Source organism: Pleurodeles waltl, chromosome 3_1 (genome assembly GCF_031143425.1).
Source record: "Pleurodeles waltl isolate 20211129_DDA chromosome 3_1, aPleWal1.hap1.20221129, whole genome shotgun sequence".
Lineage (NCBI taxonomy): Eukaryota > Metazoa > Chordata > Amphibia > Caudata > Salamandridae > Pleurodeles > Pleurodeles waltl.
The window spans coordinates 1,882,278,068-1,882,302,853 of NC_090440.1; the positions used below are offsets into that span (position 1 = coordinate 1,882,278,068).

The 24,786-nt window shown below is 44.8% G+C and overlaps 1 protein-coding gene across 1 annotated transcript in view; it reads right to left on the minus strand.

The window, feature by feature from the left end:
* Nucleotides 1-24,786, minus strand: part of DYTN (dystrotelin) — a 244,913-nt gene that overhangs the window by 27,931 nt on the left and 192,196 nt on the right. The window contains exon 11 of the mRNA XM_069221575.1: nt 24,690-24,760. Within this exon, the coding sequence (XP_069077676.1) occupies nt 24,690-24,760 (71 nt within the window). The remainder of the gene's footprint in view (nt 1-24,689; nt 24,761-24,786) is intronic.

Consider the following 24,786-nt stretch of genomic DNA (forward strand, 5'->3'; position numbering starts at 1 on the left):
TGTGCATTTTGCATCACTGTCAATCTGTGTCATTGATTTATGACAGGTCCCTTACTCCCACAGCTCTGCTGTCACCTTTACATGGGTCATATTTGTCCGGTACATGCGTATTGCACAAGTGACAAACTTACAGTGCAGATAGTTGGTTGATTCTGGGGAGGGCATGGCACGCGACTCATTAGCTCAGTTACATGCAAACAATTAGATCAAATATACCTCAGTATATTGGATGCCATCTCTGTAGGATTGCCACATATGGTAAAAGGTGTGTTTTGTGCTACAAGTACATACCACACAAACCCACCCTGAAGTGGTATGGGTTTACATTGGGTAGCCCACATGTCCACACATGCAGAAGGAAGAGACTTTCTGGTCACCCATGGCAGTCCTTTCATTGTCACTCAAGTCTTAGGATGACATCTGTGCTATGGTAGTTGCCTGTAGAGACTGTATGCATTGAGTAAATGTGTCTGGATCTAAATGTGTCTGCCCAGTCAAGCCCAAGGAGTTCACCCTTCAGAAGGCCACAATGGTGAGTTGCGTTTCTTTGTGGCTCACATCACAGAACATGTTGCTTGAGCCTGGGCTACCGGATGTCAGTAGGCTTGCTTAGTCAGTGTAGGCCACGAACAGGGTAGTGGGTTAATCTGCAGATGAATGCAAAAGTGTGTAGTCATGTCTCTGTACTTATCAGCATGTGTGCTTTACACTTGTGGTGTGTTGACATCTACAAATATTTGTGCTTGATGTTTCTGAAATGTTTCTGAAATGTATGTGACACAACTATTTGACCACAAAAATGTATTTGTAACCTTTTGATTTGTCTCTTGCATCCATAAAGGTCAACCTCCATCAAATGAAAGGGATTTGGACCCTGGGGGTTCATAGCCGGTGGAGCGCCCACTGTCAGAAGAGGTGGGAGGACCTGAGAAGCAGGGCCTGTAAGATTGCAGAGGTCCAGCTGGGGCTGTCTTCCCAATGTGGATGGGGTGCACGTCAGAGTCTGAGCCCCCTAATGGCCCACATTCTTGCGGTGGCCTACCCTGAGCTTGATGGGTGTTTGAGGGGAGCACACCAGCAGCTACAAGGGGGGGGGGGAGTCTTGGGCATTTCCCTGCCTGTTATGTTGACACGTTGATATCATCTCCCCCTGAAGATTGGAGATGGGCCATGTGTGACACACAAGATGAGTAATTGTTTTTTCTATGGGAGTTGGTGCATGCTGATGTGCCCTGCCTATTGGCCCAGTGACCTAGGACACTCCACAACCAAGGCACTCTCCAGGGCCAACACATGGCTGAGTACAGTGATCAATCAGGTCAAGATGTTTGTTGTTGTGGGTGTCATTTGTACACAACAGTCCACTTCTTTTCAGTGTGACAGCCCAAACAACATGAAGTAATGGATCACTGTACTCTGCCATGTGTCTTCTCCATTGAGTAGATTGGCATCTGTCCCCCACAGGCCACTTGTCTTCAGTGTGTCACAAGTGCTGATGCCCATCTACTGCCTGTCATGTGAAGGTGGCCATCATACATGTGACTGAGCATACATTGCTCTTTGGGTCTAGTCACAGATCAATACTTTCTCTTGATAAGTAGTGAATGTCCAATGACGTGATTTTGGTGACATCACTGTTGCCATCATTCTTTGTGCTGACATGTTAGCAAGTGTACCTTTCAGTTTTGCCATAATATTTTCACTGCTGTTTCATTCAAGGTCTACCTGTCTTATGTAATGATGTCTGATTCCCTCACATATGTGTGCATGCCAACATGTGTTTGGAATTGAACATATGTGATGGGGCTATGGTTCATGTGGTGCCACAGACAGAAGTGTGTCACCATTGATTGCTGGCTCACACATACACTCACCCGTTATTCCATGTAAGTTAGCATGTGCAAATGTAGGTAGGATTACAGTTTTTACCCACAACATGTATTTCCATGCCATTGATGTAAAATCATTTAGCAAAGTGCTTAGCACATGGTAAGTGGTGAAGATTCATTACCTAACTGTTGACATGCATCAGGGAGTGGCTTGCAGTAATGTGGGAATCATATCTGGTTGTGTACAACCATTCATCCAAGGGAATCTGTATTTGCATGCCAAAAAGAGACAGTGATGTGCCTTCCCATTGAGCAACATGTTGAGGACCTTCTACCGGTACTTGAGAATCCCTGGGCCTCTACAACATTCAAAGCACTAATGGCTTCTATTGATGCAATCAGACTGGACTGTATTGTCAGGAGTACCAATCAAAAGAGGTGATTTCCCTGGAGCTAGCTGATTAATTGTGGTGTGGATTTTGTACGCAAATCTCACTGACATTTCACCCAACTTGAATCCGGTGTACATTTCTGTCCAAGACCTGAGCAACATTAGTACAACCTCCATGAGTCCATTTAGACAATGTACATATAGTGAAGTGACCACTGTTGATTTTTTCCAGTGTGACATGCATGTCTCCATGTCACCTTCTTCTGGCTACTGTACTTCTTTCAGCAACATGGATGGATTATTTGGCCATCATTTCTTCATGATTTGGCATTGGAATATGAAGATTAGCTGGACGCATGACCTTGTCAGAATCTGTGAAATTAAACTTAGCATTGCAATACTATATTGTGAGAACAGGTTACTGAGGGATGCTACATGAGGCAAACCATTGGAAGTGATAAGGACACCTACTTGCTCCATGGGTATTTTGATTGCACAACTTCACCCATGCAATTGGAGTTGTCTGTGATTCTTATTTTCCTGTGGGCAACTGTTGACAGTTCATGCAGCATGCAGGCATTGGATTTTGCAAATGTTGGAGCAACTTTGCTGGAGCTTGTGGCTGGGGGCTACTGTATGTCATGGTAATGTTTGCTAATCACAGCTGTTGTTCACGTTTGACCAGGCACATGTATTGATCCTATTTGTCTTTATAATTGCAGCATCATCTCAAGCAAGCAGAGAAGACAAGGCTGAACCAAGTGGGAAAGCAGCTGGCCATAATACCCCCAGTCATGAAACAACGAACACAGAGGGGCCCAGAGGGTGAGGAGAGTGCCACGGAGGACACAGGATCCACGTCATCATCTTCAGATTCTTCCTCCAGTGGCCACTACCTAGTGGTGGTGGACCCATCAGGACCTGCTCATGTTCCATCCTTCTCTGCCACCTCCAGTTCCATCTCTACCCTCCCTGTTGCTCCCCACCCAGTTGGCCATGCCCTTTCACCCAAGAGGGTGGGCGTCTTCTTTACCCCAAGCACCTCACCCCCTGCTCCCATTACTCCTACTGCCCTGAGAGAGGAGGCTATTAACCTCCTGAGGAGTATCTCTGTGGGTCAGACTGCCATTCTGAACGCGATCCAGGTGCAAGGCAGCCAGCTCCAGCAGATGGTTGCGTACCTTGAGGTCAGTCATAGTGCCATATCTGGCTTACAGAGATCTTTTCAGGCTCTGTCCTCTTCACTGACTGCAGCCATCCACCTCCCACAAGCCTTCTCCTCACCACCTACCTCTTTCCCATCCAATTTCTCTATTCCCCTACCTGTCCCAAGCTCACACACACATTCGCACACACCCACCTCAGCACACACACACAGCACACATAAACACAAGCACCATAAGACACACCAGCACCCAAGCACTCAACAGTCTCTCACACATACACATAACACAGTCCATTTCCACAGACACCACCCCCAAGTCCACTGACCCACAAACCACACCCACCATAACACAGGCACCACCACAACACCCACAGATCCACACACCACAGACACCATGCCCACAGACACCACCCCAATAACCACAGACCCGCACACTACACCCACCATACCCACAGACACCACCACAACACCCACACACCACAGACACCATACCCACAGATACCACCCGAACATTCACAGACCCACACACCACACCTGTCATATCCACAGACACCACAACAACACCCACACACCACAGACACCATGCCCCAGACACCACCCCAACAGCCACAAACACAGTCACCACTCCCACATTACCCAGGACATCCACCACACGGCCCCCCAAGAAATGCAAACGCAAATGCCCACACTCACCAATGTTCTGAAACTCAACAACAGATCAATGTGTCGCCATCCACATGGTATGGGGGTTGTGCTCCGTGGTCCAAGTATGTATATTTGTGTATGGAGTCGGAGTCGTTCACAATGAATGACCCCTTCACAGCCCCATACCACCCCTTTTGGGCACATTACTGACACTGTACCACCACACTCCACACAAACACGTCTGCTCATCCCAGTTTCAGCGACAGTGAATTGTACAGAATATTGTGTCACACAACAGTAAAACCACATCCACATCACACATAGCTAAACTGACACCCTCACATTTCTCAGATTTTGCAACCACGAGTAGTGACAACCCCCCGCAGTGGGGGACCTTGAAATATGTTCCCATGCTGGTGGGAGGGTGCAAGGAAGTTGTGATTCCCTTGATCCCCATAGGTTATCTGGTGGGGAGGGTAAGCAAACCTGGCGTGGCCCATGGTGGCGGGTGACCCAAGAAAGAAGGTATAGTGATAGCCCCTACTGTTCCTAGGTGGGCTAAGTGACTGACCCTGAGGTGTCAGGGTAAGGGAAGTGGTTACCTAATGGAAGCAAAGTGATGTCATCCTGGAGGCAAAATTGGTTTGAACCTGAGGTGTTGGTTGGGGCAATGCGAGGCTGATTGTGGGATCAAATTCCAGGCTCTGGACCTTCAATGAGTGATGGGCTCTTGCTTAGCGGGTCCCTGACTGGGGCACCATTGGTAACCCTGCCCTAGGGTGATTCCTGGGGCCCTGTAAGGTGGCGATGGTTGGGGGGGTGTCCCTTCAGCAAGGTGCCAAAGGTGGGTCAGCCCGCAGTGGCACAGTTATTGAACACCTGGAGCCAGATGGAGCCTATCTGAAGTGAAGGGACCCTGGAGTGGTTCTAGCTAGCAAGGGATATGTAGGGTTCCTGGAGGGTCTCCTATGGTGCTGCAGGGAGATCAAGGAGGGCCCAAGGAAGTGGCCCTGGGTGAAGCTGACCCAGGGCTCACAGGTCCTCTAATGGAACTCTAGGGAGTAGAGCTCATCCCCTGGAGAAGACAGGGGCATAGGCCTTGTTCTTGCAGTGCAGAACAAGAATAGTGGGTTCCTTGTGGAGCTATCAAAAATGGGGGGAGGGAGCTCTGGGCTGTTTGACAAGGTGCTCTCGGTGCTCCTCCTCTAACACTGCTGGTGTGGTGGTGAGTCCAGGCTGGTGTCCTTTCTGGGAGCCAGGCCAGGACCAACAGTGCTTCTCCGTGAGGGAGAGGTACCAAGAGTTCCAAGTGGGTTGTCCTACAGTGTGGGAAGGCAGTCACCCCAAAAAGGTGGTGGCAGTTAAAAAAAAAAAAAAGCATGCTTATGGTCCAATGAGTCTGCATGTTCAGGGTGTAGGGATCCGCAAGAAAGATGGTACTGGGTAGAATAATCTCCAGAAGGAAGACCAACCAGTGGCCCAGGGGGTAGGTTGTAGACCTATCCAATGTGGAGGCAGCAGTGCACTGGCACTGTACCCTTGTCCAAAGGAGTGGCAGGCTTAGAGGTCAATGGCCTAGGGCAAGGGTAGGCCTAATGTTGCTCCGACCATGTAGAAAAGTAGTGACTTAGATGCATTCAACCTAGAACCATGAGGGTTCCTAGGGCAGTCAATGGTCCCGGTAGGGAAATATGATCTTATGGTTGGGCACAGGAGTTGGTCCTAGTGGCTGGTGACAAGCATAAATTATCAGGGGTCACGGACAATTGTAGAGTGAGGTGTCTGGTCAGAACCCTGTGTCACTTGTTATCGCCGACCAGGTGAAGACTACTTCTTCCCCATAGGAATCAGCTGGGCTTGACAAATGTGAGAGGACAGGTCTGGCTATCTAGTCTGCCCTGATTTTTTGCTTTTAGATCACCCTGTTTTTGACTTTTTCATGTGAGGGAACCTCATAATTTGGGACTCATCCACAGTACGCTCCTGGCAAAATGGACTGCATCTGCTTACTGCTAGTGTTGCCTTGTTAAGCAAAGGCTGCTGTGACGCAGCAAGGGTAGGAGGCCCCAAGGCTGGTTACACGTGATCGCGTGTGCACACATGTGTGCACCTATGTGAATGCTTTGCAGGGAGTATTCCTAGAATGCGCAGCCCACAACTGTGCTTAGGTAGCCTGGCGCAGAAGGGAACATGAATAGTGGGGGGTGTACACATATGAGGGATACTCAGTATGCTTACTGGCTTCATGGAAATGACACTCCATTAGATGTTAATGGGAAAGGCTGGTCTAGGGTGCAACTCCAGTTCCCTAGGGTCCACAGACTCCAGTTGCACTAATGTACACTATAACCTGTATAAAAAGAATAATGCAGTAGGTTACAAAAGCATATCTGTGCAGCTTATGGGTCATCCAAGAATGTCATCTTTCTCTGACTCAGCTCAGGATTAGGGCCAATTACTACTCGGTCAAGCTGCAGGAGCAGGGCCTTGCATCAATCAGCCAGCTGTCATTCCGTGCCAGGAAGCGGTCCTGCCCGACGCCTCAATGAGGGGAGGCTCCTGGGAGGAATTGCTGGGAGAGGCCCTGACAGGAATGTCAGAGAGGAGGTGCTGAGTCTCTCAGAGCACATGTGGCAACTGACTCCTGGACGACACCATTTTGAGCTATCCCAGAAAACTGTGCAGGAAGGTTGGGACAGGGACGGAGAAGTGATGCGGAAAATCAGGATAGGCCAGAGGCACAGCCCTGCTAGGCACTTCTGCCCCCACTTAAAAGGTCTAGCACAGGAGAGGGCTCTCTCTTGGCTGTACTTCCCTGCAGAACACTGAGACAGAAGATGGGTGTCATGGACAACTGGAAAGAAGAACCCCCTGACTGCCCAATGGGGCAAGGACTCTGTCATTGAATGACCCCAGACCCAGTGTGGGGCACACTCCAGGACCAGGTAAGTTGGTCCCCTTACTCCCCCTAAGGACCAGTTGGGGGAAAGACTGGGCTCTGACGCAAGGAGAGCGCGCTGCCCAGAAGTAAGAAAGGCACCCAGACGAAAGACTGCCACACTCCTGGTGGCAAGGGCTCACCACCAGGAGGAAAATTAGCTGAAGATAATTGTAAATGGCCCCCTGGAGCCCGAGATAGGCCCTAGAGAAGGTGGGTGACCTTTGATCTAATTCAGGGAATGAAATACATGGGGCTCCGCCGCCGTGCAGGATTTCTGCCCTTGGGGTGGGCCAGGACCCAGGGGCTGCCCCCAAAGAAAAGTGGAGCCAGGGAGCACCGTTGCGCATCCCCAGTAAAAATGCTGGTGTGAGGGAGCACCATCATGCCTCCTCAAAGGTAAGGAGAGCAGCCCTCAGACCCCATCCTGGGACCCCACAAAGAACCAAACTTGGGGAGCACCGTCGTGCCCCATGAAGATGGAGAGATTGGCCATGGACCCCATCCTTGGGCCCCACAATGAAGCAAAGTTGGGGGGCGCTGTGACGAAGATGAAGAGAGGGGCCCCGGACCCTATCCTGAGGTTCTGCAGTGAAGCAAAGTTGGGGGACACTATTGCCCCCCCACCCAAAGATTGAGAGAGGGGCCCTGGATCCCATCCCAGGACCCCACAGCAAAGTAAATTCAAGGGATGCTGTTGTAACCCCTGCAAATGTGAAGAGGGGAGGCCCCGGATCCCATCCCCGGGGCCCCGATGGAAGGAGATGAAGGGGGGATTGCCGCCGCACTTACCCTTGCAGCTAGCCCAGCCACAACACCACACCTGTCTGCCTGCGGGCAGACTTCCAACACTGTGAAGGCCGTGGGATGTCCAGGTGGGACCAGAAAGCCTCCCAACCAAAAACATCTAAATGAAGGAAACTGCCACAGTGGCTCGCCCGGAGCAGCAGGAGAGCCGCTCATTTGTTATGTACGCTCCAGAGGGAGCGGCCCATAATGCTCTGTGGGCCTGGCCCAAATTCCGGCTGACAATACTCGTTTTTGGCATGGTGGTGACTGGCGGAGAGCAGGGGGTCACCACCAAAATCATCACCACGTGCGGGGGAGCACAGCCTCCCCCCAAGAAGTTATCAACTGTCCCCACTCTCAGTTTCAGGAGACTTGGAAATGATAATCCCTCAAGGGTTTTAAAGTGTTTTCAAGCCAATCCCAGCTGGAGCTTTTGTTTTGGGGGTGGTGGAACTGTGCCCTCTAGCGTTAAAGATTATGGCTGAAGTCCTTGTGGCCTGAATGGTGATAACAACAGATTGGCACAATGGTGAACATCCTCTAGGGATGAAAGGCTATAATTACACAGGGATGGAGTCCTTTAGGGACTGTGGTTAAAATGAAGCATTTATGCTAAATGTGATTCAAAATGTATGGCTGAAGTGTTGTGGCCAATTATATGACTCATTTAGGGTCATATGAAAAGTCACCCTGTAGGGGTGAAAGATGGTATTACATCATGATTAATAAGTAATGTCCTTTAGGGACTCTGCCAACTGTGCATCATTTGTACTGTGTCTGTTTCAATGTGGAATATGATAAACCTTGGCCCACACCCTTTAGTGGTGTGGGTAAACTGCGTAGATCACCGGAGGGTAATCCTAACAGCGCACACCACTCCAACCTGCCGAGACATGTTCCTTGTTGATGCTTAATTGAGTAATGAGACTGACAGCCACTAGTGATCAAAGTAGATGTACTTTATTGCCATTATTAGGTGTCCTCACTCAAATTTACAGTCAAATATTGCAATTGAATACAACTGAATGTTTGCCATGCGGGTTGTTGGTTTATATCTCCCTTTGGGAGAGACAAAAGTGATTACCTATTGTCATCCAAAAGCAATTCCATCAGCTTGTGTATATCTGTAAATTGTTGCATAATATTGAGTTGTGTGTGTGTAATAAATACACTTTTTCTTTATAAAAAGAGGAAGCACAGATTTGGCAATCATTTATTGAGTATTATGCATGTGAATGGTGATTACTAGCCCACACCACCTGCCTTGAGTAAGCTTTGGACTGCTCTGCAATGCTACCCTATGAGAGTCAAGCACCACAATGGGGTTTTTGGTTCCCAGTGGTGGTCAAAAATGCTACTGGATATTTGCAGGCCTCACAACTTATGCCCCACCTTTCAAAACCTCCCTTTTCTAGATTTTAGTCAAGGTTATATGTGTTTATTTCATATTCCTATCACTCTGTTTCATATTTATTGCTCACACACTATTGTTTCTGACAACCTTTTCATCCCCGTTATAAGCTTTGCCTTGCTCTTCTATGTCAGCCTTTCCCCCTTTCTTTTTCTTCCTATCTAAAGTCTCACCCTCACCCAGCCCTTTTATCATCTTTACTACTCCCAGACAGTGTTTTAATCACCAATTGTCATCCCATTGTCTCTCTGTCTCTCCTTGATTTCTTTTTCAGTTCCTCTCTTTTTCCTTTTGGTTTTAAGCTCTTCCTCCTTTCCCTTTTATTCTTTAGTTATGTTGTTTCACTCCTGTTCTAGTTTTTATTTATTCCTATTGTTTCTTTCATTCACCTGGCTTATGCTTCCTTTTTCCATTCTTTGTTATACTTTTTTCATTATCCAGTTTACTATCTTTCTTTTGATCCTTAGCTTTCCTCATGCATTCTTTCTATTGTCCTTATTGTAACATATCCTCCCTCACTTTAAACCCACTTTGCTTTCTTTGATGTACACTTCCTTTAGAGTGATCACTTCACTTCATATCTTTATAGACACAGTTTGTATTTCTGGGTCTTTGTGTGGCAAAGTAAGGATTTCTGGGTGTTGTAGTCTGGTTTTGTGTAGAAAATGGGTTCTGACCCATTTGAGCTCCTGGGTTATTTGCTTTTGAACATTTACTGCGAATCAGTCTCTCCAACTGAATCTCACTCATTGTAGAAGGCACTGCGATGTCAGAGATTTTTTTTTTTGGGTTACCTGTGTTTTCTTGTGTGCTGGGGGCACCCCTTTGACAAGGGTTGCCCCCTTGGGGGCACAGAGCTGATTGGCCTATTGTTTTTTAGGCCCATCTGCCCCCAAGTAGACTCTGTTAAAATGGACTAGTAGTACTAGCTGCCAATGTCTGACTTTTAAAACAAGGTCCACTGCTGCTCAGTAGGGGTAAGAGGTTCTGGTTGGCTACACGTGCATACATGATGCACACATGTGTGGGCTTGACGAGTGGAATTACAATCCAGCTCAGCCTGGTATCTGCACAAAGGCAGCCTGTTGCAGAAGAGACTCTTCAAGGACTAGTGCTGATCTGGTGTTGACATTATAAAGTGAGTGGGCATACACAGTTTACGTCTGTAGCACTTAACTGAAAGTGGGTGGGTGGTTTTCCTGTATTAATTATAAGAAGTGAAATCTGCACAGATGCTTCAGTTTCACCATATTTAGAGCTAAAAACTAGTGTGATGCACCAATCGTATGATAAAAAGGGATCGCGGGTCCAGACTCAAAATCACTTTTGTCATATCTGCACTCCTTCTAGCACTTGTGGATTTCTCTTAATTCTATGACACAACTCCTAATTAGATTCCTGGCTTTTGTTTCCGCTGCTGAACCAAGTTAATTACTCTACCTCCCACCTGAGGATCAAAGGCCTCAGATCACAATAGTAGCATTTGCCAGTGAATGGCTCTTTTACTGGGAAAGAAAGATGTGGGGACAGACTCTGCAGGTGAGAATTATTTTTACACTGCACCAGCCCTGGCAAGGCTCATCCCAAGCAGCACAAAGGGGAGAAGGCAAGGGGCTTCCCTTTGAGGCTTTCTAAAGGTCTAGGTTGCTGTGGCAGTTAGGGGTGTGGCTTACAGCTCTCAGAGAGGTCTTTCAACAGACCACTTCTAGTCACGATCTTGAAATGTCTCAAATTGCTACACAGAAGGATTAGAATATGTGTGGAGTGATGATGTGTCATCCGAGACCTGGACAGAGCTGGCTACCTTCTGGAACTTTCCACTTTTACTTACAAACTTTTGCACGGGGAAGAAAAACTGAGAAAGAAGATAGAATTTGCAGAACCCTGAAGAAGACCAGGCCAATATCCAGGTTGGTGGAATTCCCTAAACTTGGGGAGCATGAGGCTCTGTGGATTCACCTCTATAGGGCCTCTAGTGCTAGCCCCCTTACACACTCTGAGGAACAGTAGAAGAATAGACTTACTTTGGGACCCTGGAAAAGAAGGGTTCCCATGGAACCTTTAACCACTTGGCATGTAGATGGGTAACTCTTACCATAGGGGTATTTTATAACTTCTGCTTTCACATGGGAGCCCTTCAAGTGGTCACAAATGCTACTGGACCTGAAGAGTTCAGGCATGGAAGGAATGTGGACAAGTCCTGAACATGGTGCTGAAGTGAAGACAGTACAGACTTCTACAGTAAAATAATGTTTTATAGGCTAAGAGGCCAAGGACCAACAGTCCTGGAGCCCAGAGCCTACCACTTGGTGCAAAATAACACCTCCCTCAAGAAAATTGGCCCACGGAGCCTGAATGAAGGGAGAAGTTCAATCTCCCAGGGAGACCAAGTCTGACTAGGACAAAAATTGCATCCGCTGCCAAGACTAAGAATACCATGGGCGGCCAATGACACCAGTGGTCAGTGCTAGCTGAAAGTGGACCTGGATGGGGGCATGTGTGGAGCCCCACCCCTGCTGGTGAATTCACCACAAGAGGCATCCAGTTTGCTGAAATGCAAAGCCAATGAGGGGACAAAGGATAACATAAAGCACTGCTGTATTCCCATAGAAAATGGCCCTGGGAACCCCCATTTTCCCAAGGACTAAGGTGAATGAAGGAGTACTGTTGCGCTCCTAAAGCATTCACTCCTGAAATGGCCGGAGCTCCAGTAGCATATTACACTGCCACCTGCTGCTCCCTGTGCCCATGTCAAGGGGAATGGGGAAATGAAGCCCAGCAGAAATGCACCCACACTGACACGGACAGAAAAGTGAATGCTGGCTCTTGTGCCAACACAGGACTGTGGTGGCTTGGCAGGAAGCCGGTTGGGGTCACGCAGGTTTGGAGGCTCCTGCGCAGCCTCCAGATGGGGCCATCCTGGGTGCCTTATATTAGAGGCAGGGGTACGTGCTTTTAAAGAAAGATTTCCCCCAAGTGCAACCCAAGATCAACATTTTTAAAAGGGCACAGCGAAAAAGCCAAGTCGGAAAAAAAGCATTTTAATGAATTGTCAGAGGTGCAGATTAGTATGTGCCACCAGGGTAAAGGAGCGCCCCAGATTGTTATGGGGTGCAGAGCTAACTGTATATTTTCTGATTCTTTGGTGCAGCAGACATGGCTGCTATGATTTCACTAAGTGTTGTGGGGGCTTCGAAAAGTGCGGCAGACTCCAGGTTCACCCCAAGATGGGTGCAGTTTAGCAGAAGGGCTTTCTCCAGGGGAAAAAATATCATATATAACATATAACATAATAGAATAGAATAGAATAGAATAGAATAGAATAGAATAGAATATATTATAACACATAATAGTACTAGTAGTATGCTTAGAAACCTGCAGCTGGCACAGGTTTCCAGGTGCACTATAGGGAATGTCTGTTAATTTCCAAAAGCAGTAAACCTGTCCGTGAGAGCATTTTTACAGGTTCAAATTACTACTTCCTTTGTGAATAGTCTCAGTTTTTTCCACCTACATTTCTATGTGTCTTTCATTGTTTTACCTACCTTTCTTTCCATCCTTTTCTTTTTCCCTTCTTTTCTTCCTTCCATCGCCCTTTCCTTCGTCTTTTCTTCCCTCATTTTCCTACATCATTCATCTCTTTCCATCTCCATCTCATCTTTCCATTTGTCTTTTCATCTCTTTACATTCTTCTCTTCTTTCCTTCTTTTTATGCCAATTTATTTCCTTCTTGACTTAAGGACTCATTTAAACTATGAAGGACGATTTGTCATCCGTCACGTTGGCAGTGGTGATTACATTGGCTACCCTGGTGGGGCTACCACCCACCAGATTTAGAGATCTCCACTGATTCAGTGGAAATCTCTGTGCCTTCAGAAGAACTGTTGACATGGTTTGCTGAGTGGTTGCAATGTTTCAGGCAGCTGCTCCTCAAAAATGCTTTGGGCATATTTTTACTCTGTTTGCGCCGCATTTGCATCATTGTTTTTTTTACGCAAATGCGCCACCAACTTAACTCCATAATTATATTTTGACACTAGACCCATCCACCAAACTCTGAATCACATCCATGATGTTCATTTGCCATCACTTCTTTCCAGTTATCTCTCATACTCTCTTTCTTCCCTTTTCACCTTTAACCCCAGCGTGCCGCGGACAAGCTCATCCTGCACCTGGCCCACAGGGAGAGCGCTAGCGCTCCCCCGTGGGCCACCCACCCACACCCCCTAGTCGAGGATGGAAGGGGGACCCCTTCCACCCCAGCCCCCTCCCCTTGGCAATCTGATGACGTCGGCGCGAAGCTGCCGAGGACGCGCTGGAAGCCATTTGCTTCCAGCGCTTCTCAAAAAAGGACGCCTTTCAGGTGAGTCCTTATCTTTTTGGGGGTTTTGGGGGCGAAAACAGATACAGGGAGAATGGAAAGAGTTTTTCCTTTCCCCCTGTGCCTGTTTTCAGAGGATTCCTGCTCCACGATCACGGGCGGGGCCCGCGATCGTGGAGCAGGAATCCCCACTAGGCACCAGGGATTCCCTTTTAGGTATTATTTAGGGGAGCGACCCCTTGGGCAATGGTCGCTCCCCTGGGGGGCAATTTTAAACCCTGTTTCGGCCCTCCCTGGGGGCAGATCGCCCATTTTTCCAGCCGATCTGCCCCCAGGGGGGGGTCGAAACCCATTAGACCACCAGGAATTGCATTTTCCTAACGTTTTTGGGCAGCGACCCCTTAGGCGAGGGTCGCCCCCCCAAAGGGGGGAAAATTAGTTTTCCCCCCATTAGATCGGCCATGTTCTTGGTCAATCTCGCCCCCGGGAGCTGGAAACCCACTAGGCCCCAGGGATTGTGTGGTGTGTGTGTTTTGTGTATTTGGGGGCACCGCTTGGGCAAGGGTCGCCCCCCCAAAGGGGGGAAAATTAGTATTGGCCATGGGCCTAATTTTTTAGGCCCATCTGCCCCCAAAGGGGCAGAAACCACCAATACGCCAGGGATTTTTTTTTGTTCCCCTTTTTTTGTTTTGTGCTGGGGGGGCCCCCTTTCGCCCCCTTTGGCAAGGGTCACCCCCTAAAGGCGGCACAGAGCTGTTGTCCATTTCTGCCCCACTGGGGGGCAGATCGGCTAATTTATTTTACGCCCATCTGACCCCAAGGGGGGCAGAATCAACTTAGGCACCAGGGATCCTGTGTGTGTGTGTTTTGTGTGGGGGGGCGGCACCTTTGGCAAGGGTCGCCCCCCAAAGGGGACACGTTACTGATGGCCATTTCTGCCCACCTTGGAGGCAGGTCGGCCTATTTTTTTTAGGCCCATCTGCCCCCGTGGGGGGCAGAAGGCACTGCGATGTCAGAGATTTTATTTTTTTGGGTTACCTTTGTTTTCTGGGGGCACCCCCTTTGACAAGGGTTGCCCCCTTGGGGGCACAGAGCTGTTGGTCATTTCTGCCCCCCTTGGGGGCAGATTGGCCTATTGTTTTTTAGGCCCATCTGCCCCCAAGGGGGGCAGAATCAACTTAGGCACCAGGGATCCTGTGTGTGTGTTTTGTGTAGGGGGGGGCGGCACCTGTGTGTGTGTTTTGTGTGGGGGGGTGGCACCTTTGGAAAGGGTCGCCCCCCAAAGGGGATACGTAGCTGTTGGCCATTTCTGCTTCTCTTGGGGGCAGATCGGGCTATTTATTTAGGCCTATCTGCCCCCAATGGGGCAGAAGCCACCAAGACGTGAAGGATTTTTTTTTTGTTCCCCTTAGTTTTTTTGTGCTGGGGCGCCCCTTTTCGCCCCCTTTGGCAAGGGCCACCCCCCAAACAGGATACAGAGTTGTTGGCCATTTCTGCCCCGCTTGGGGGCAGATCGGCCTATTTTGTTTTAGGCCCATGTGCCCCCAATGGGGGCAGAAGCCACTTAGGCACCAAGGACATTTTCTAAATTCTTGGTGGCGGGGTGTTTGTCAACTGGCGAAGTATTTGTATTTGTGATTATAACAGTTTATTTCTTCTAGTTCAAAGCTTTTGCATCCTTTGCTGTGGATCCTTGCAGTTTTGGCAGTAGTTGTCCTGCGGTTTGCATAGTTGCATGTTTTAGGTAAGTAAAATCAATTTACTCCAAACGAGTATTGTTGACATGCATGAATGACATGTTTGTAGGTGGTGTACTAAGTGCAGGATTGTGTGTGAAATTGTCCTTAGATTTGACCACAATGATATTTGTGTTGACGTATGTCTAATTTGATTTTTTTTTTCTTTTTAGTGGGATATCATTGGTGATTGCTGTGTCTGTGCAGAGTAGTTGCTGATGAAAGGAAATGGCAGGTAGGGACAAATTCGAATCTCAATTGTACGAACAGTCATTAATTCTGTTACACCTCAATTAATTTCTTTCACTTATTTATTTCAAAAGATTTTTTATAGTAAAAAAGGATATATGATTGTCTAAAACAAAACTTAATACATATTACAAGAGTGGATGAGACATTACTCACATAAATCACAAATAACCCGCAGTGAAGATAAACCAACCAAAATTGATACCCTACAAATTTAAGTAGTGGTCACTATTGCATAACTTTGCTTGTGATCCACTTTAATTGACTAAGGCAATGGGCTTTTCATGCACTTCAATATCAACGTATTGTGTATTTCTTCCACACAGACGAGATGTAGTGCATTGTTCAGTCTTTACAATATAGTCCGTTTATTTGGCAAGCCCAATGCACTTGCAGTAAAATGGAGTCAACGCGTTTCGGCCTACTAATTTAGGGCCTCATCAGGACTGAAGAAGGGTAATCATAGTTCTAAAAACAATTAGACAAACAAAAAACGATTTCAGGTATATATACAGTATCATACATAAAGTAAATAAATCAATAAAAAGGTGTAGATTATATGCCAACAGACTATTTGGTAATCGATCCATCTTTCTGTTAAACACAGTATTAGCTTACTATGGAAATATCACAGACTTTTCAATCCATCATCAAGTTTTGGCGACCATGTTTTACCTGTATTGAAACTTTTCTAAATCAACCTCCCACACGGTATGCTCTACTTTTATTACTATTATGTAAACCTCATGATATTATCTTACTTGAAGGAAAGCAACGTGGAGGACACCCATTCTCTATTATTGTCTCTCTTCCTCAAGCGTTTCGCCAAGCTGATATTGCTTATTAAAAGCGAAGTACACCAGCGCGGTTCATACCGATCACCTGTCAGGGGAATAGACGGAACTCTCATGAGTGAAGAGGTCCTAATTTAGCGAACAAAGTGACGGCTGACTTAACTTAATGACCAAACTAGCAGCAAAGCGCTGGGGCTACAGAGCGCACAAAAGTGTATACCGTCAATCTTACCGGGTACGGCGTGTCCTGGTTGCACTTTCTTTTGTGGCACGGCTTTCTCGGAACACGTCTTCGTGTATAGATAGTTACTAAGCAACGTCACGTTCACTACAGCGTGCTGACGCTGTACATAGCAACGGACGACGAAAAATGAGTCAATTAGTTATAGCGGCCCATTATAATAGCGCGGTGGCCATCTTGGAACAGGTTGAACAACCATCCTTCGGTTATTTTATGCGGACGCAAATGCTACTACAATTAAGGGACGAATATCGTCCTCAATATCATTACTGGATATAGACACCTGAATAAATTAGGGATGATATACATCAATTACAGCAGAGGAAACTAGCTTTTGGCTAAATTTATCTGTTATCAATTTCTTTTAGTTCACACTCACTAATCCTTAAAGCTGTCTCAACCGACAAAGCTAGCCAATCACGAGAACATTTGGTACCTACCCCACTAAATTGTGTTAAGTATTTAGGGTCACCAGTAAAAATCACAGGAATATTTTTAACTTGTAAACCTGATGGAATTGTGTTATTTTTTAGATGTTCAAGTAATACCTGTGCATGTAATTGAGTTCGAGTATTTTTCTTCTTAAATTGTTTTAATCTCTCTATTTTATCTAATTTCGGTGTCTCACTTGGTGGAGATTCTCCACTAAGGAGTGATGGTAATTCTAAGAGCTTTACTTGAACATCTAAAAAATAAACTAAAAGAAATTGCTGATTTAGAACAAGAGATTACGGCAGATAACACCATACAAAATGCCCAACAATTGTTGGATGCAGTTAACAAAACTATAGCAGATTTTAAAATCAATACAATCAATCAAAAAACAACCAAACTAGCTCGAGACATCAAGAATTTTGATATTCTTAATACCTACCCTTACTTAAGAGAAGATTTCTATAAAAACAACAATCCCAATAATCTCAACCTCCAATTTCAGACACGATCACGCAAAAATTCAAAAAATTCATCACTTTCTCAGATACCTCCTCTGAATCTGAATCAGAGACACAAGGCGCTTTCTCTGCGGCACAACCTTTTTTAGGCAGAGGCAACCGCAGAGGATCAAGAGGGAGTGGCAACAGCAGGGGGCAATTTCAAGATCAAAACTTTTTTTGAACCAGAAGGAGAACCTACAGACGACAATAATGAAACCAGAAGACCCAATCCCCATCTATAACTTGTCCTCACACCCTCTCACACAAATAGAAAAACATGTGTTAAGTAAAGGATTATCATTTGTTCCCATTCGGAACCAAGACCCTGTTGAAAGCAAAATAGAAATATTGAAATTTCTTCGTAAGGTTAGACTGAGAGCCTTTTTTAGCACAACCTCAACACAAGATGTTAATGAGGACAGTGGTCTGAGACCTAAATCTAGTTTTTTACCAGAAAGAAATGATTTACCTGAAGAAATTAAAGTATTTGAGAATCTGGTGTTAAAAGAATTAGACTTACTCAACTCCAAAAGAATCTATTTTAATGATAACTGTTCCAGAACAGAAAAAGAAGCCATTAAAGATTTGGCTAAAAACCAAGAAATCATTATAAAACCAGCAGATAAAGGAGGTGGGATTGTTATTTGGGGTAAAGAACAGTACAATCAGGAAGCCATGAGGCAATTGAGTAACCCACTCCATTATCGAGAAATACAAGATGATATACCAAAACAGGTTAGCAGCAAAATTGACACACTTACAACTAAAGCGAAAGAACAAGGATGGATTAGTACAAAAGAATATAACTTTCTAAACCAATCTGATGAAAGAATCCCTCGTTTTTATATTCTTCCTAAGATCCATAAAAATTCAGAGCATCCACCGGGCAGACCAATAGTATCAGCCTGTGGCTCCATCTTAGAACCCCTTGCCCAATTTGTTGATGTGTTTATAAAACCTGCTGTCACTAAAACATCAGCTTATGTAAGGGATTCCATGGATATCATCAACAAGTTAGAAAATCTAGCATTCGAAGAGAATAGCCAGTTATTGGTTACCTTCGATATCGAGTCACTGTATACTAATATCCCACAAGACGAAGCGATTGAAATCATCAGAAAAACTTTGAATAATAATTCTCAACCTCAGACTCCGCCTACAGAATTCTTAGTGGAGTTAGCCACACTTTGTCTAAAAAACAACTTCTTCAAATATAACGATCAGTTATATCGCCAAGTCAAAGGCGTTGCAATGGGTTGCAGTTTTGCCCCAGAGATCGCTAATTTAGTGATGGACTACTTTGAACATAAATGGGTCTATCCACCAACTAATCCTTTTAGAAAGCACATTGACCATTGGTTTCGATATATCGATGATATTCTGATGGTCTGGCAAGGGACGGAAGATACTTTAAAAGCATTTCACGACTGGCTAAATCACCGTACAGACGATTTCACATTTACTATGAGTAAAGATAAAGCCAAAATCAATTTTCTCGATTTATGGATATGGAATAAAAACGGTAAACTAGCAGTCAGCCTATACAAAAAACCCACAGATCGTAACACTCTGTTACATTTTTCAAGTGGGCATCCACGAACACTTAAACAGAATTTACCCTATGGTCAATTTTTAAGAATTAGAAGGAATTGTACTGAAAAAACTGACTATTTCAATAATGCAGAAGATTTGACTAAGAAACTTATGGATAGAGGATACCCCAAAAAATTGGTTAAAAATGCAGCTAAAAGGGCTTGGTTCACCCCAAGAGAAACACTACTAGTTCAAAAAGAAAAAACAAAAGATGTACCTCTAACATGTGTGATCACCTTTAGCCCTAAGGCAAACAAAATACGATCTATTATTGAACGTAATTGGAAAATCATCAGCGAGTTAAATATAGACAAACCACTTTTTTCATTTAAGAAGGCACATAGCCTAAAAGACCAATGGGTTAAGGCAGCGCAAAAACAACCTGAAAGAAAGACAGATCTCAGAACTCTATTACAACTGCCAGCAATCCAAGGGCATTATAGATGTGGTAAATGTTTGGCATGCAAATATACACAAGATACCAAAGAGGTTATAATAAATGGAAGAGTACATGTTCAAAATGAATTTACAAATTGTAACATTAAAAATGTGATTTATTGTATAATGTGCCCATGTGGAAAAACGTACATTGGACAGACTTCACAACCGATAAAAACCAGGATTCTTCAACACCGTTCTAGAATCAAATGCGGAGTCAAAGGAGCACCATTAGTCGAGCACTATTTGAACCGGATGCATACAGAAGAAGATATCTGGTGGTCAGTACTATTGGCAATACAACCCAAATTGGATGGATCTACAATGACAAAGAAATTACTAAAAATGGAAGCAAGATTCATTGAGAGGTTTCACACAGCTAAAACCGGACTAAATGATGATGATGAAATGTGGGCTTTAATTAAGTGAGATCCCGAATCTAGTTGAAATAATTTTCAAAAATTCGGCTGGGTTCACAGAACTATAATGTATTGCATTTTACCGGATTGATATGTATATTCATTTTTATGTTTGCCTTTATCCAGTCTTGAAGATAGAGTCTATATATATGTGTTATGGGCTACATTTTTTAACTGACAACATCTGTTAAAATAGTCCTAGAATTGCAAGATAATTCCTTCCAAAGAACTCCCTAGGAAGTAAGTATTCATAAAGGAGGTACTTTTAAGATGGCCGATATAATTGCTTTTTAAAAAAATCCTCTGTTTAAACACATAGGACTCTATGATAACAGATAAATTTAGCCAAAAGCTAGTTTCCTCTGCTGTAATTGATGTATATCATCCCTAATTTATTCAGGTGTCTATATCCAGTAATGATATTGAGGACGATATTCGTCCCTTAATTGTAGTAGCTTTTGCGTCCGCATAAAATAACCGAAGGATGGTTGTTCAACCTGTTCCAAGATGGCCACCACGCTATTATAATGGGCCGCTATAACTAATTGACTCATTTTTCGTCGTCCGTTGCTATGTACAGCGTCAGCACGCTGTAGTGAACGTGACGTTGCTTAGTAACTATCTATACACGAAGACGTGTTCCGAGAAAGCCGTGCCACAAAAGAAAGTGCAACCAGGACACGCCGTACCCAGTAAGATTGACGGTATACACTTTTTTGCGCTCTGTAGCCCCAGCGCTTTGCTGCTAGTTTGGTCATTAAGTTAAGTCAGCCGTCACTTTGTTCGCTAAATTAGGACCTCTTCACTCATGAGAGTTCCGTCTATTCCCCTGACAGGTGATCGGTATGAACCGCGCTGGTGTACTTCGCTTTTAATAAGCAATATCAGCTTGGCGAAACGCTTGAGGAAGAGAGACAATAATAGAGAATGGGTGTTCTCCACGTTGCTTTCCTTCAAGTAAGATAATATCATGAGGTTTACATAATAGTAATAAAAGTAGAGCATACCGTGTGGGAGGTTGATTTAGAAAAGTTTCAATACAGGTAAAACATGGTCGCCAAAACTTGATGATGGATTGCAAAGTCTGTGATATTTCCATAGTAAGCTAATACTGTGTTTAACAAAAAGATGGATCGATTACCAAATAGTCTGTTGGCATATAATCTACACCTTTTTATTGATTTATTTACTTTATGTATGATACTGTATATATACCTGAAATCGTTTTTTGTTTGTCTAATTGTTTTTAGAACTATGATTACCCTTCTTCAGTCCTGATTAGGCCCTAAATTAGTAGGCCGAAACGCATTGACTCCATTTTACTGCAAGTGCATTGGGCTTGCCAAATAAACGGACTATATTGTAAAGACTGAACAATGCACTACATCTCGTCTGTGTGGAAGAAATACACAATACGTTGATATTGAAGTGCATGAAAAGCCCATTGCCTTAGTCAATTAAAGTGGATCACAAGTAAAGCTATGCAATAGTGACCACTACTTAAATTTGTAGGGTATCAATTTTGGTTGGTTTATCTTCACTGCGGGTTATTTGTGATTTATGTGAGTAATGTCTCATCCACTCTTGTAATATGTATTAAGTTTTGTTTTAGACAATCATATATCCTTTTTTACTTTAAAAAATCTTTTGAAATAAATAAGTGAAAGAAATTAATTGAGGTGTAACAGAATTAATGACTGTTCGTACAATTGAGATTCGAATTTGTCCCTACCTGCCATTTCTTTCTTCTGATTGTTGTATTTATCCTGGGCAGGTTAGGGTTATAGGGTTCCCCCTGTTTTCTCGTAGAGTAGTTGCTGATGAGCAGCTGTTTCAGGCAAGTGAGTGGTATAGTTTTTTAGTACACAACTCTTTGTGATAAAGCTACACTTTGTTTATTACTGATTTTAGTGCTGGTTGTTGTTGGCAATCCATTTGTTGTTAGAAAGGATCATGGCTAGCCACAGAGTGACCACTCAGCAGGTTGTTGGCATGCTTTTTGAGTCGTCTTCAGACCATGATTATGAGACTGACTCTGCATCTGAGGCAGAGGAGGAAGTGAGAGATTCTGGCAGTGAGTTTTCTGTCCGAGAGGATTCTTCTGATGAGGAAGCCACTCTTAGTGCAGATAAAGGGCCTGTTTTAGAGGAGGACATTGATGTACCAAGAGTGCAGCAGCCTGGGGCTGAAGGGTTTCCCATTAGAAGACCTGAAACCTGGATTGCCCCAAACATGGAGCAGTCACAGTTACCGGCATTTACTGGTCTCCCAGGGTGTAGAGTCAATACGGAAAACTATTTGCCTGTCAATTTCTTTCACTTGTTTATGGACAATGTATTTTTGGAAGAGATTGTGGAGCAGACTAATTTGTATGTGTAGCAATATTTGAGGGTCAATGCTGCCAGACTCAGGCGTCAGTCTATAGCTACTCAGTGGGTTCTCACATATCTGGAAGAGATGAAAAAGTTTTTCACTGGCTTCTTATTGGTCTACTAGTCCCTTGATGGCAACGGCTATATTTCCTGCAACTATGACACGTAATCGCTATTTGCTTCTTCTTCCTATGCTGCATTTTGTAGACAATGCTTTAGCCTTGCCACAAGATTATCCTGATTGTGACCGTCTTATTTTTTTAAGATTAGGCCTGTCCTTGATCATTTTGTAGATCGGTTTTCAGAGGTCTATGTTCCAGGCAAAGAGATAAGTGTGGAAGAGTCTTTGGTCCTTTTCAAGGGGCATTTAGTTTTTAAGCAGTACATTCCTAGTAAGAGGGCACAGTATGGAATTAAAATGTATATGCTGTCAGAAAGTAGTACAGGATACGTGTATAATTTCCGGGTCTACACTGGTAGGGATTCCAGTATTGACCCTCCTAGTTATCCGCCCACTTTTGGAGTTAGTGAGAAAATTGTGTGGGAACTTGGTAGACGACTCTTTAACAAAGGTTACCATTTGTACCTAGATAATTTCAACACTGGAGTGCAGTTGTTCAAGGAGTTGTTTAGAGTGGACACTGTTGCTTGTGGCAAAATCCGTTCTAACTGGAAAGGCTATCCAAGGGAGCTTGTCTGTAAAAAAACTTGAGAGGGGACAGTGCAGTGCCTTGCGGAATAATGAGCTGCGAGCTCCGAAATTTTCAGACAGGAGGGATGTGTACATGCTATCTACCATCCGTGATGAGAGTACTTCCCTTGTGACTGTTTGGGGTGAGGTTGCCGAAGTGTGAAAACCTGCTTGCATTTTGGACTACAATAGGCATATGGGTGGTGTTGATAGAGTAGATCAGAGGTTGGAACCTTACACTGCTCTTCATAAGTCTTACATGTGGTATAAAAAGTTGCCTCTACATTTATTTCATTTCGCAACTTTTAATGGTTTTATTGTGTTCACCGACCGTTCACCTGAGTCAAGGATGAAATTTGTTAAATTTCAGGATTCAGTGGTAGAGAGCCTTATTGTGGTGGAACAGGCAAGAGTTCCTAGAGTAGCAGTGGTGGAGGATGTGGCTAGATTGAAAGATCGCAGCTTTCCAGATCACATTCCTCCCACTCCCAAAAAAGACCTGCCCACTAAGAAATGTAGAGTATGTGCCCGAAGAGGTATTCGGAGGGAGAGCCGGATGTACTGCCCTGATTGCCCTTCAAAGCCTGGCCTTTGTGTGGCCGGCTGTTTCAGAAGCTACCACACGAAAAAAAAAAATTGGGAAATACCGTGAGCGTAAACTGTCTATTTCATATTTTCATATGTTCAGTTTCACAGTTGGCATTACTATCATGTATTTAGTTAGAGCTTTTGTGTTTGTAGTTTTGTACTTATTTTATAATTAGTTAGTGGTTTCTTTGTTGTTTATAAACAAAAAGAAAGTGATGACGGTGTGCGTGGGGTGGTGCTTGGCTGGCGGTGTGGTTGGGGTGGTGCTTGGCTGGCGGTGTGCGTGGGGTGGCGCTTGGCTGGCGGTGTGCTTGGGGTGACGCTTGGCTGGTGGTGTGCTTGGGGTGGCGCTTGGCTGGCGGTGTGCTTGGGGTGGTGCTTGGCTGGGTACCTCTAGAATCCCTAGGATGTTGGAAAAAAGGACGCAAATTTGGTTTGGGTAGCTTATGTGGACAAAAAGTTATGAGGGCCTAAGCGTGCCCTGCCCCAAATAGCCAAAAAAGGCCTGGCACCTGAGGGGGAAAATGCCTGGCAGCGAAGGGGTTAACCTTATTTCTATCCACCTTTCCTTTAATTCCATCTTGTCTTATTCCCTTCCCTAGTAATTTCTCAACTTCTGTCTTTCCTTTTTACCTTCCTTCCATCCTCCCTCCCTTCGCTCATTTCTCCTCTTTTTCTATCCTTCCCTTCATTCTTTCCTTCACCCTCTATTTTTGACTGATTTCCTTCTTTCTATTTGTCTCTCCTTCATTCCTTTCTTCTTCCCTTCCTTTCTTCCTACCCTTCTTCCTACTGCCTTCCTTTCTCCTTTCTACCCTTGTTTTCCTTCCTCCTACACTTAAATTCTATCCCTCCTCTTTGGCTACAAATGCGTGTCTGCATGCTCCCCCTCCCAGTTCTATCATAGCATCCTCTTGCAATGTTATTTATTTGAATCTCTCTGGAGACCTTCAAGCCATAGGTGACTGTACAACGAGGGGGTAAAAAACAACTTATTCCACGAAGCTGCATACAGTGTGATGTGACGAAGGGAAGACGATTACGAAAATAGTCCAGGACGGTAGAGCGGCCAAGATGGCCAAAAAGCAAAGAAATCCCAAAGTAAAATCAAAATATAGAACTTGTTTTCAAAAGTGTGACTGACCTCCGATCACTGTGCAGGGCTTTGATGGATTCGCGTGTTTTTAGCAATTCTTCCTTAATGTTGATTAGCATCTAGGGAAATGAAGCAAGAAGATAAA